Below are 13,573 nucleotides of genomic sequence, written 5' to 3' on the forward strand. Positions count from 1 at the left end.
GGCCCATGCCTTATTTATATGGAAATGTGAAAGCTGAAATTGCAGGAGTGTGAAATTAATAAGTCTAGCATAATATTCATGAAAAACTAGGCTTGTTATGTAAGCTATAAAGCAGGAACTTTTTCTTCATAGCCTCAGAGTTTGTTTGGTCTTAAATATAGCAAATACTAAATAAACACTGATTAGTTGATTTAGAATGAAGAATACAATAAATATAGATCCCTTACTTTTGGAATTTGTTTCTACAATTTAAAAATCTCATCCTAAGTAGGAATTTTTTTTTCCTGGAGGGGAGAATTGCAACTTTTGTGTACCCTAAATTAGCTGAATCAGTCTCAGGGAAGCTGTTGATGAAGGAAAAGAATAGTCCAAAACCAAGTAGAACCATATGATTTGTTTTAAATATCAGGTAGGAAAGAAATAAGCATATATTAGAGATGCTTGCTATGTACCAGGCATACAAAGTTCAGATATTCCCTGTGCGGGACTTGAAGTTTAAAGGAGTACAGCTGTATGGTAAATGGCTGACCTGGGTTAACTCACCTTTGGGAAAGAAACTTTTTTTCTGTATAATTAAGGGCTTGACTTAGATGATATCTAAATTTCCTTTAAATTCCAAATTTCTCTGATTCTGTTACTTAGAACATTGCTTTCCCTGCAACAACTTAGGTGGAAAAAAATTAACATGTTGCTAGCAACAGTTAATAACTGAACTCAAAAGACAACTACTACTTCACATAAAAACCTACTTGAACTTTTTTGTCAAGCCAAATGTCCTTATATCAGTGTGCTTCATAGGGCTTTTTAGAAGGGAAGACCTGTCTAAGGGTGGTTCATAAAGAAATGGTAGGACAAAACATTTTTCAATTTCACCTATTGCTCATCATGGAAATTTGAAAGAACTTGTTCACTAATCAGTTAAGGAGATTACTGAGGCTAAAATCAGGAAAACTCCCACTCCTCAGTTCAGATGTGGCTTCAGACATTAGCTGTGTGACCCTGGGCAATCACTTAAGCATGCTTGTTATAGTTTTCTCATCTCTAAAATAAGCTGGAGAAGGAAATGGCAAATCACTCTAGTATTTTTGCAGAGAAAACCCACATAGAGTCACAGAATCAGACATGGCAGAAATGACTAAACAACATACCAGTTAAAGCCTTTTAGGGAACTGGGTGGGGAAAGGCTATGTATATTTAGAGATGAAGGTTTCGATCCAGGTTAGGGGGATACATGCCAACTGTCTTCTGTGTATATGATTTGCCCAAAGATAAATGTTGAAAAAGGTATTTAGGAGCATAGATGGGTGAAGTAATAGTACTAGGTATGTTGTGTGGATGTGGGGGGAAAAACAACCCATAAATCAATTAAGAAAGGTATATAAATATGCAAGGTCAAGAGTTGTATTCTGTTCTTAGCCTTTATCTTTGGGCAAGTCACATATTTTACTTTGGTTTTTTCATGAGTTTACTGAATGTTAGCATTCATTAAATGAAGTTTTTCAGTAGGAACATTAGAATCATAATCTTATATACTATTGCTGCTTTACCCACTAGAAGACCACAAGATCTTTTTAAAGATTCAGAACTTAATGTCCTATACAGTTTTTAATGAAATGCTTACTGATCACTGTAGTTTAGAAGCTCTGTGGGCATGTGAAAAAAAAGTTGGCATACTTTCAACAGGTTAAAAAATGTGTTTTTTCCATCATACACTTGAAGGACAATATTATATTGTTTGATTGTTTTAAAAATCTTATTAATGCTGTCACTATCAGACATAACAATGAACAAATCTGGATTACTTCTTATCTTTTTATATGTCATCTAAGAAAGATGACTTGGCTTATAGTGGTTAAATTCATCTACAGCGGTAGATGAATATGATAAAAGGGGAAAGAATATTTGTTCCTGAATAATGCTTAGTGATTTTCATGCTTCTGTTTATATAAGAACTGGGATTATATAAGAACATATGGTTAATGGCTGACCTGGGTTAATATAAGTAAGATATGCTTAGTTTGAGAAAGCACATTCTTATTGTCTCTGGTTTTCCTGTTTTAGGTGTTAAACTTATTTTTCTCTTGTGTGTTTAAATTTTGTTTTTCTTCTTCCACTTGGTTAGTTATACTCATATTTTTACCTCTAAAGGTAAGTTCTTTTAAAAATCTCTATGCTTTTCAACTTATTTATCTTAAATTTGTAGTCATTAAGTTTAAACATTAATTTTAGAACTATATCTTGACTTCAGGAATTTATTATTGTTAATTGGTATTATTGGTAGCAATATTATCACAGCTATTCTTACTAGTGATAGTTCACACTTATATAATGATATATAGCATATAAAAAGGCTTCCCATGCTACGGTTCTATCAGGTAGGTAGTAAAATTATTATCCTTTTTTGCAGATGAGAACATTGAGGCTCCGAGGGATTGTGGTATGCCTAGAGTCATTTGAACTTAACTGTAAACATTGATAATGCCTATAAAACATTAAACTCTAGCAATAATTTAATAGGAGAATGAATGTGTAGGAGACCTTTGTATACTAACCATACTATGGGAATATATTTAATAATTAAAATGTGGAAACTTACTAATGGATTTTTATTTTAATACCCAGAAAGCATTCTGGTTCTGAAATATTCATTCTGTGTGTCTTAATGCAAACTTGGGAAACAAAGTTTTCATGCAGATGGTCTTGCATACTTTTCAACCAGAGATGCTCTGGTCAATGTTTAACAACTCACTTCCCAGAGAGAAAATGTATGCAAGAACCATTATTTTATTTTTTTTTTTTGCACTTAGTATTTTATTTTTTGCAATTAAATGGAATTTATTCATTTTTCTAAGATTTTGAGTTCCACATTTTTATCCTGCCTCCCTTCCCTTCTCCCTAAGACAATTTGATTTAGGTTACATATGTACAGTCATGTGAAACACATTTCCACCTTGGCAAGACCTTGAGTTTAATTTTCATTTTTAATATTTTCTTCATTTAAACTTTTGAAAATCTAGACAAATAACAAAACAGTAAGTGGAATGAGGATTTATAGTATTGGTTGATTTCAGAAACATAATTATTCACACTGAAAATTTAACTTCTGCTAGAATCAATGCAAGCCAGCTCTAGCAAACCAGTGCAGTTCACTGTTCAGGTCCCCTTGTCATGGCCTAAGGCTATGGGAATCCTTGTTCTGGGACCTTGAGAGAGTCCAAGAAATCTGACTCTAACCTAAAGATTTAGGAATACAAGTAATTTATGAAATCTTATGTCCTTGGCACAAGGCTGCTCTCAGAATAGCTATTGGTCTCTTGGTAGGTTGTCTAGGACCATTGGCTTTCTGAAACTTTTGAACTGGTTTGGGATTGTCTGAAAGACTTAAGTGACATTTTTTAGTCAGTGAATTTGAATATTTCATTTTAGCACTTAGGTGAAATATATTAGAACTGGTATAGAAAGAAGGATGAATTAATATTCTTAAGCTAGTTTAGTAGTATAGGTAACAAGTTTTTGCATGGAAAACCTCTAATATTTTTTAGCAGAAAACAACTTGCCACTGCTTGGGAATTTATATTTGTATATAAATAAGAACAAAAAAGTTTGGAGGGATTCTCCAGAGGAGGGCAACTAAGCAAACTGAATAGTTATCATCTTTTCTCTCTTTTAATGTTAGTGTTTATCTTGCTCACTTATATTAAGAAGTTTAACATGCATAATCCATAGTGAGTCATTTTTTTCAAAAGGCATACAATGCCCTCATTCTTCATGGAAAGAAAGCAACAATAGATTTCCAATGTTTATATCTAAGAATGTTGAGACTGTGTTCCAACTCTAAGATTTGGGGCTTGATCCTAATTCCAAATCCTCCCTCCATCTTTTCATTTCTATGATCATATCGGAAGTTTTGAAATGGTCATAGGTATAATTGCAGGAGTTCTTAATCTGGGATCTGTGAACTTTTTTTTTTTTAAGCTATTTCAGTGTAATTGATTTCTTTGGAAATCCTTTGTGTTTGTTTTTGTTTTTTGTTTTAAATACACTTAAAAACATTAGTCTGAGAAGGGATCCATATATTTTCCTCAGACTTTCAAAAGGGTCCATGAGCCACAAAAAAATGTAAGAACTACTCCTCCCACCTTTTTTTCTTGCTCTGTGTTCTAGATGTCTTTTTTTCCAATAGTTTTTTTATTTCCAAATACATATAAAGATAGTTTTCAACATTCATTTTGTAAAACTTTTGTGTTCTAAATGTTTCTCCGTCCCTCCCTTACCTCCCCTATCCTCAAGATAGCAAGTAATCTGATGTAGGTTAAATATGTGCAATCCTTTTAAACATACTTCTATATTTGTCATGTTGTACAAGAAAAATCAGACTAGAAGGGGGAAAAAACCCCATGATTTTCTCTTTTCTTATTTCTGTATGTATAAAATGTAGTTTGAAAGTATAGTTTCATCTTGATATAATATATAATGTATAACATATATTTATATATTACATACATATATTTTACTTTTTTACATTTCTAGGGTTTGAGATAAGTATTACATCATTCATTAGGTGGCTTGAATTATGATATGATGGTGTGTTTGTTTGGCTCTATTAACTTTTTTTTTTTCTCCTATTCTCTTTTAAAACAAAAATAGACTTCCTGAGCCCAGAACTTCTTCAGAAGTCATAATGTGTGCCTTTTTTCTGGAGAGGTGAATGATTCTGAAGAAAAATGGCTGACAGAGGTGGGAGGACCATTCCAGGACAAATATATATTGAAGTGGAATATGATTATGAATATGAAGCAAAGGACAAAAAGATTGTAATAAAACAAGGAGAGCGGTATATCTTGGTGAAAAAGACAAATGATGACTGGTGGCAAGTCAAACCAGATGAGAATTCCAAGGCTTTTTATGTTCCAGCACAATATGTTAAGGAAATAGGTCGCAAAGCACTAATGCCACCTGTTAAACCTGCAGTTGGACTACTAAATAATTCCACAAAAATAATTCAGAGATCTACAGAAAATGTGAACAAATCACCTGAGCTTTCAAGTTTTGGAAAGTCATCATCTATTCAAGTAACAGGTCTCGTTCGTGATGCTAATCAGAATTTTGGACCAAATAGTAGCTCAGGTCAGACTGTCCTAAACCTAGATCTTGTACCCAACAATGGAAGATTTAACAGTGATTCACAGTCTCCTAAAGTTTCCAGTCAGAGTAAGACACACTTATTTGGTCACTTTTCAGCTTCAGAGTTTATTGACATAGAGAAAACCAGCTTTTCTCATGAACAGTCCTGTGATTCAGCTGGTGAAGGTTCAGAAAGGATTCAACAAGATTCCGAATCTGGGGATGAGCTGAGCAGTAGTTCTACTGAGCAGATACGGGTAAGCTTGAAATCACATCTGATGAAATAGCATTTCTGCTCCCCCAGAATGATTATATTTGATTAATAAAAATTTTCTGTTTGTTTAAAGATCTTTATCAGGAGATTAAGGAGAATTTGAAATTCTCTTTGCTGTGTTCAGCTTCGTGTGAATTGTATTCTGGCTTAACTGGCAAAATGGGTAACCTTTGTAGTTAAGAGAATTGGATAACCATTAGATACCTGTAGGTAAAACCACAGACCTTATAGAAATATTGTGCTTGTACAGAAAGGATTTATTTAGTTTACCTGTTGCAGATATCTTTTTCAGTAAAATCAACCTGACTTTCTAATGTAGGTCATTTTGAATTGTTTCAGGCAAATAAAATTTAGCTAATTATAGAGCTCCTTAGGGTTGTTACCTCATTTTTCAGTTATGTTCTTTTAAATCTGTTGTTCAAAAACTCAAACCTCTTATTTGCTCTTTCTATGTTAAGTAGCAATCTATTATTGATAGGCATTTAATATTACTTCGTACAACAAATAGACTGAAGCAATATTTAGGTGATTTTTACTAAGATTAGTATCTTTGGACAGTTAAAAATATCAGACCTTGTTTAATTTTCTTTTGAGACTTGAATTTATCACTTTACTTCCCTTAATATACTTAAAAAACAAGTGTGTACGAACTCTTGCTGAGTGAAATGAGCAGGACCAGGAGATCATTATATACTTCAACAACAATACTATATGATGACCAGTTCTGATGGACCTGGCCATCCTCAGCAAGGAGATCAACCAAATCATTTCCAATGGAGCAGTAATGAACTGAACCAGCTATGCCCAGAGAAAGAACTCTGGGTGATGACTAAAAACCATTACATTGAACTCCCAATCCCTATATTTATGCACACCTGCATTTTTGATTTCCTTCACAAGCTAATTGTACAATATTTTAGAGTCTGATTATTTTTGTACAGCAAAATAATGGTTTGATCATGTATACTTATTGTGTATCTAATTTATATTTTAATATATTTAACATCTACTGGTCATCCTGCCATCTGGGGGAGGGGGTTGGGGGGGTAAGAGGTGAAAAATTGGAACAAGAGGTTTGGCAATTTTTTTTTTTTTAATTTAATAGCCTTTTATTTACAGGATATATGCATGGGTAACTTTACAGCATTAACAATTGGTTTGGCAATTGTTAATGCTGTAAAGTTATCCATGCATATAACCTGTAAATTTAAAGGCTATTAAATTAAAAAAAAAAAAAGTGTGTAAAATAAACTTAAGTGAGGTTAGTCAAATTAATTCTATGATTACAAATGAATTTTAAAACTGCTGTGATTTTTCTTGTGTTAAGTGTAATGTAAAATGAGGACAATAAATTCCAGGCTTAATGTGTATAAAAGGCTTATCAAATTTTAAGGTAGATGAGAGAGACCAGACTCATGGTTTCATTGAGATAGGGAACTCCCAAAGCAGGTTGTTACCTTCTCTGTAGCTTGCTTATATAGTCGTAAGGAGTTGCCTAGAGCATTGAGATTTGTCCATTGTCCCATGGCCAGAATGTGTCAGAGATGAAATCTGAACTTGAGTCTCTCTGACCTCATGGCTGGCTCTCAAGCTTTTAAAACTAATTAAAATGCTACATTTGGTAGTAATAAGATTGTATTGGTGGGCAGAAATAGTCTTAAACTGAAACAGTTTAGACTTTATTTGGTCTCTTTAATATAATTTTATTATGTGCATTCTAAACATTTAATTTTTTTAAAAACCATTTTGGATTGGGAAAAATTGCAAAAATGATGATTTTGGAATTAAGAGCCTTTTAGTTAATTTTAGAACGGTTTAGTAACACAAAAGAGTGATGTCAACTTTCCTAACATGTTCTTACCAGTTTTTACCTCAGTATGTCCATGCTATGTAGTCACAGGTTAGCATAGGTTAGTATGATATTTCCCTTCATTTCTTAGTTTGTGGTATTCTAATGAACTTGTCAGAAGATGCATATTTTCTAATTCCTTATAGTTATCAATCCAGTGATCTTCACATTCAGACTTTCCCTGATAAGATTCTGAGTCATTTCATGTATTGTATTTTACCACCTTTGTTGCCTTCCAAGGTATTGCATCTGCTTTTCCCAGTGACTAATAATAGCATTTAGCTCTTGGTCTTGTTTTCCATACCCATCTCCTTTTGTCAGGCTCAAGGATTTGAATATCTATACTGTTGACATTTCTAATAATTTCCTCATACAATTCTTTTCACTTCTTTAATTCAATGACTTCCTTCTCCATCTTCCTGTATCTGCTCACCATTGTAAACTCCATCATCTTCTAAGGCTTGAGGTTTTAAAATCCCCTCATGTGATCTCTGTCCTTCCTCCATCTCCTGTATACATATTAATTCTACACTTTACCTTCATCCTGACTTTTTGTCCCTTCACCCATCATTACTTTTCCAGTCTGCCTTTAATGCTTTTCTAGCTACTGTCCTAGAATTCTTTGCTCTCTTTTGATTTTTACCATAAGAGTGCTTTTCTCTGTAAACCTCAGGATCTGATATTCTATCTCTGGGTGGAATAAAGGCACAAAATTAAAGTCATTTAACTACTATAAATCTGTAGTTAACTATCTCAGCTGAACCCAGCCTGCTGCTCAATAACTCATGGAATCTACCCTTATTAATTCCTTGTCTTTTTCCCTGAGGTGACTGCTCCAAAACTTTTCCTTTCCTCTCTCTTAAGAGGATTTTTTCTCTGAGGGGAATACATATGTGTATGCACTTGAGTCATGTGCATATGTGTGTGAGATTATGTGAGTATACACTTAGAATATTTATAGTAGATGATTTGCTTCTTATGTCACCGAAATTGAAGTTGATTTTCTTCAACTCTCTTTCTGTATTCTTGGCTCATTTAGGTAGCCATAACAAAAACAATAGATGGTAGTACATGTTTGCATATTTGTTTTGAAAAATCCATCTGTTATATGTATAATCCATATGTTATATGTAGGTGTAGAAGGTTTCAATTCAGAATAACTATTTAGTAATTTAATTAAAGTAAATCTAGTATAGCATTTCCATAACTAATTTGGCTATGAGACATTATTGAGTTTGAAACGTCTTGAGGGAACTCAGAATCCCTTCTCAGCATCTTCACCAAAGGGATTTCTCTATGTTTCTCTTAGCTGAATCTCTGCCTGTAATTTTGATCATAATTCCTCCTGGCTTCTCTAGAATTTGATCCCAATAGTCATTTCTTTTTAGCTATTTGGAGCATTCAGAGAGACTGAGTGACTTATCCAAGATGTGGCAGAAATGAAGCTGGAACCCAGGTCTTCCTGACTTTGAGATCAGCTCTAACCATTGCACTATGCAGTCTCTCTAGAAGAATATTGATGTTAAAGATGAGTTTTTGTTTCAGGAACAGTAAGGCTTGGGATCATTTACGTCATTGTGAAATTTCTCAGATGAATTTCAGACTGCTCTCTTCCTGTTCAATTTTGAGCCAAATCATTATCTAGCTGCAGTATTTTTCCAAGTTGTATGTATCGATGGACTGCCTCTGTGAATTGTTTGCATCATATGTACTTTATACATATGTTACATTTGAGTTTTGTTGAATGATATAGGGAGAATATACCTTGGGTAGAGGTTTGGATTCAACAGTCTTTAAGGTTCCAAGATTTTCATCTGTGGGAACCTTAGGTATGGGTTTTGTTTTCTGACATATTTGTTGCTACTTTAGAACAAAAAAGATATTTATACAATAACCGCTGGTTTTCTGAAACTCTGTAATGGTTTCTAAGATTTTGTGTATTATTTTAATCTCTGTTGTTTTTGAAAACAACTTGCGATATTGGAGCATATTCATTAATACAGATATTACTATGCAAATGCATTGTATATTTTAGAATTTGGAATATTCTATGGAGTTAGTTATTTGGAAAAACCATTCTTTATCATTTATTAAATATTTGATTGTTTAGAATTTACATTTATGAATGTTTTGGCACATTATTTTGTGTTATTGTGAAAACAAAGTCAAATGCTTACTTTGATATTATATAGGTGAATTTTACTTTTTTCACAGAATTGTTTCATTTTTATTTGTCTTTCACCTGAGAGACTGAATACTAATGCTTTAGTATGCATAAATTCTGTTTAAGTAACTTTTTAGTATACATATTTGCTACTTTATTTGTTGTTATAATTTCTTAGAAGCTTATTGAAAGATTTACAAGTTTAATTTCTACATAAAGTTATGCTTTAATTTTAACCATCTTAATTAGAAGTTGTATCAGCTTTGTGAAAGTTTTTAGAAATCTTGCACAAGTGGAAAAATTTAGCCAAGTAGCATTAGAAAAAATGGGTTACTTTAATGACTTTACAATGAAAAATTCACCAGGAATATTTCTTTTGCTTTTCTTTCTTGGTAAGAATTTGCTCATTTAGGTAGCCATAATAAAAACAATAGATGTAGTACATGTTTCCATATTTGTTTTGAAAAATCCATCTATTATATGTATAATCCATATGTTATATGTAGGTGTAGAAGGTTTCAATTCATAATAACTATTTAATAATTTAATTAAAGTAAATCTAGTATAGCATTTCCATAACTAATTTGGCTATGAGACATTATTGAGTTTGAAACATCTTGAGGGAACTCAGAATTCCTAATCTAGAGAATGGGGGACATATGAGAACAATGGACATAAGATACAGAAGTATTATCTTCAGAAATAAATGGGTGTTGGGGAAATTTCAGAGCAAAATACGAGAAGTATTAAGTCTATAGTTATGTTGGAGGAAAGTTTGCTCTAGAGAAGTTATTTATATCTATACTGCACCTAATTTTGTATATAATATTTTGGAATAAAAATATTGCTACGCATCTTTTTCTCATCTCTGTATATCATGCACAGAAATAAAATTTGCACATGCTACTTACTTCAAATATAAAATGAACAAAAATATATTTGCTTGGTTTGGGAAATGGCTTTGTTTTGTTAATTTTGTTAAAGAAAAAAATTTTTTTTATTTGCTCTAACTTGATATTTATCTACTTTCTCTTCATCTTAGCTTCATTGCCATCTTACTATCAGTTTCTCCCACTCACAGTCACAGTAATAATTTGAAGGGGCAGCTAGTTGTCACAGTGAATAGAGTACTAGCCCTGAAATCAGGAAGACCTCAGCCCAGATGTGACCTCAGACACTTAACACTTCCTAATTGTGTGACTCTAGGCAAGTCATTAACTCCAATTGCCTCAGCAAAAAAAAAAAAAAAAAAAAAAAGATGTTCCCCCAATTAGCCTGTGATATACTAGTATTCAAATCTATAATCCTAGCAAGTAGCTGATTACATTATCTACTTGTTCTTAGAGAAACTTCAGTCTGGGTAATGAAACTATGACAAAATATTTTTTGTTCTATTTTTATATTTGTGACACATTTTTTTCCTATTTTCCTTTTCATTAAGATACCTAAAATGATTAAAAGGGAATTGCTTTAAAAAATAAAATTTATGAAATTCTCAAGAATTTTATTAGTTTGTTTTTGTTTGAAGATAGATTGATATCTTTTTTTGTATGATTTAGTATATAAAACTGACATTCTCAAAAGTTTTACTCTTTTGTTAAAGTGTTATAGAAATGTACTAAGTACAATCAACTCTGAGTTTTGTCTTGCTTGCTTTAGAGTAAACATAGGACTTGTATAGTGAATATTCTTCCATCTAGTATAAGAGGATATAATAAAATAAATCTCTTGTGAAAGATTTTGAGTTTTTGTTTTCTCTCACTTTGTAACATTAGCTAATATTTAGTTCTAATAGAAGTGAAAGTGTGAAAGTACAAAATTGCTTTAAAAACACTAGTTGATTGTCATCTTTAGCTTTATTTCATATATAAGCATGTGTTCTAACATGTGGAAGCTCTCACATAAGTTCATCAAATGTTCTTGGTTTAAAAATTTATAGGCTGGGAGCAGCAAGTTGGTGCAGTGGATAACACCAGCCCTGAAGTCAGAAGGACCCGAGTTCAAATCTGGCTTCAGACACTTAACACTTCCTAGCTGTATAACCCTGGGCAAGTCACTTAACTGCAATTGCCTCAGCCAAAAAAAAAAAAAAAAAAGGTAGACTTCTAGCTCGTATTTCTAAGATAATTTTATAAATGTTCTAATACTTGTAGAGGAAATGTTTATGCTTATAGATGTAGATTAACCTGCTGTTTTGCTTAAAGCAAGGGAAAGAGTAGATTGAGGGAGTCAGAAACAGTGCTAAGAGAGTATATACAAATAAATATAAATGCTACTCACTTAAATTACTATGTAAAATAAAATGATGGTTTCCACATTGCTAATGGAAAGTATGCTGCTTTAGAAGTCACAAGACCTGGATTCATGTTCCGATTTCGTTACACACTAGTTTGTGATTTTGGTAATCTAGCAGTTTTTTTTTTTCTGAGCCTCAATGTCTTGATCGGTAAAATAAAAAAATAGACTAGATGACCTCTGAAGTTATTTCCAGCTCTGGCATTTTGTGTTGTTGTATTATTTTGCTCTAGACCATGAACAGGTAAAGTAGAAGACTGTTGGTGGAGGGGATTAGGAAAAATCAGAAAGGATAGTTTATTAATTTGTTTTGTATGACTTCACATGTAGTTTCTTGATTGTGGGTGAGGATAAGGAACAAAATCTTAAAAGCAAATGTAAAAAAAAATTGTTTTGAATGTAACTGTGGGGGAAATATAAAATAAATGTAAGTTAAAAAAGGTTATGAGGATCTTAGAATAAACTGGTGATAGTCATAGTCTATGTAGAACATAATAATTCCACTATTGTTGGTTGATTGTGAAACAAAATTCAATAAAGTATCTCTCATTACTCTCATTCCTATTTCAAGATCATTCAACATTTCTTGAAAGAAATAACTATTACAAAAGCGAATCTGATCATACATATTAGGTGATGCCTAAAACATTAACTTACAAAAGGGATTTATCAATGTGTTATAAGAAGGCTAATGTTGAATTCAAGTTTAAAAGGACTTTTCTGTGATTGGTTAAGGTACTTTATACCTCTCTTTGTGTATAGCATTATACTAATTACATCAAGTCCCAGAATACTGCAGTTTCTAGAAAGAGGTCTGTAACTACTCAAAAGAGTTTGCTTTAACCATAGACATAGGAAAGACCAAGTGAGTGAAGAAGTCTGTTGGTTATATTAGAACATGTAGTTGGATGGACATCTTATAGAGTTTGCCCACGAGTATGTGTGTCCAGCATGGACATTGCAGTTACAGGAGTTGGATTTCGAATTAAACTGTTAATGGAGAATGAGCTGAAGCATTCTCAGGAAATTGGCCCCAACTTTCTCCCAGAAATATATTTTTTAAAAAACTGATCATATGACAGAGAGACAGGGAACTTTGTTGAAGAATTGGAAATGATTACTACATACAAGTCGATGGATAAGCAAGTATGAGCAAGCTGTAATTTCTGCCCAATGGAGTTCTTTGAAGAGGAACAGGATGTCATTAGGCTAGCAAATGATGGGAAAAGAAGGTGGACTGTCCATGTGCCAATGAAGAATGATAGGATCTCATCTGGGGACCCCAGGGAGATTTGCAGTCAGGAGGAAGCAAGAAGGGCTTCCAGCATGTTGAGTAGATTTCCAAGATGTGGGATGCGTGGGCTTGGATGGATTGTGGTCTACTCTGTTGCAGGATTATCCAGACTGATGAAGTCACAAATGTATTTGAGAATTGAATCTTACAGAATCCATGGGAAAGATTTTAGGATTATAAATTTAGGATTGTAAGGGCAAGGGCCTTAGAGATCTCCTTACACATTCAGATGCTGAGGCCTAGAGAGGGTAACTGCACACAGTCCCTCAAGAAGTAAGTAATAAGCAGCATCACCAAGACCAAGTTACTTCTCACCACACTGTGCTTTTGCATTCTTGTGTTAGAACATTGATAAAGTAGGAAGTGTTGAAAGAGGGCATCATGGATGAGGAATAGTCTTGCAGTCTTGATGTATGAAGCCAGGTTGGAAGAATTGGAGATGTTTCCTACAGAAGAGAAGGCTTGGGAGTGGAACATTTGGGAAATCATAGCTGTCTTCATAGTCATTGAAAGATTGGGAGAGGGATGAGATTTATTCTTGGCTCTGGAAAGTAGAGCTAGGAGCACTATGTG

At 33.1% G+C, this 13,573-nt stretch overlaps 1 protein-coding gene across 8 annotated transcripts in view; it reads left to right on the forward strand.

Moving 5' to 3' along the window:
• The window catches only part of ARHGAP12 (Rho GTPase activating protein 12), a 121,430-nt gene that overhangs the window by 10,882 nt on the left and 96,975 nt on the right, over positions 1-13,573 (forward strand). For all 8 annotated transcript variants that reach the window (XM_031939744.1, XM_031939746.1, XM_031939745.1 and 5 more), the window contains exon 2: positions 4,648-5,381. In XM_031939744.1, the coding sequence (XP_031795604.1) occupies positions 4,725-5,381 (657 nt within the window). In that variant the 5' untranslated portion in view covers positions 4,648-4,724. The remainder of the gene's footprint in view (positions 1-4,647; positions 5,382-13,573) is intronic.

This window comes from Sarcophilus harrisii, chromosome 5 (assembly GCF_902635505.1).
Source record: "Sarcophilus harrisii chromosome 5, mSarHar1.11, whole genome shotgun sequence".
NCBI classification, from domain to species: Eukaryota; Metazoa; Chordata; class Mammalia; order Dasyuromorphia; family Dasyuridae; genus Sarcophilus; species Sarcophilus harrisii.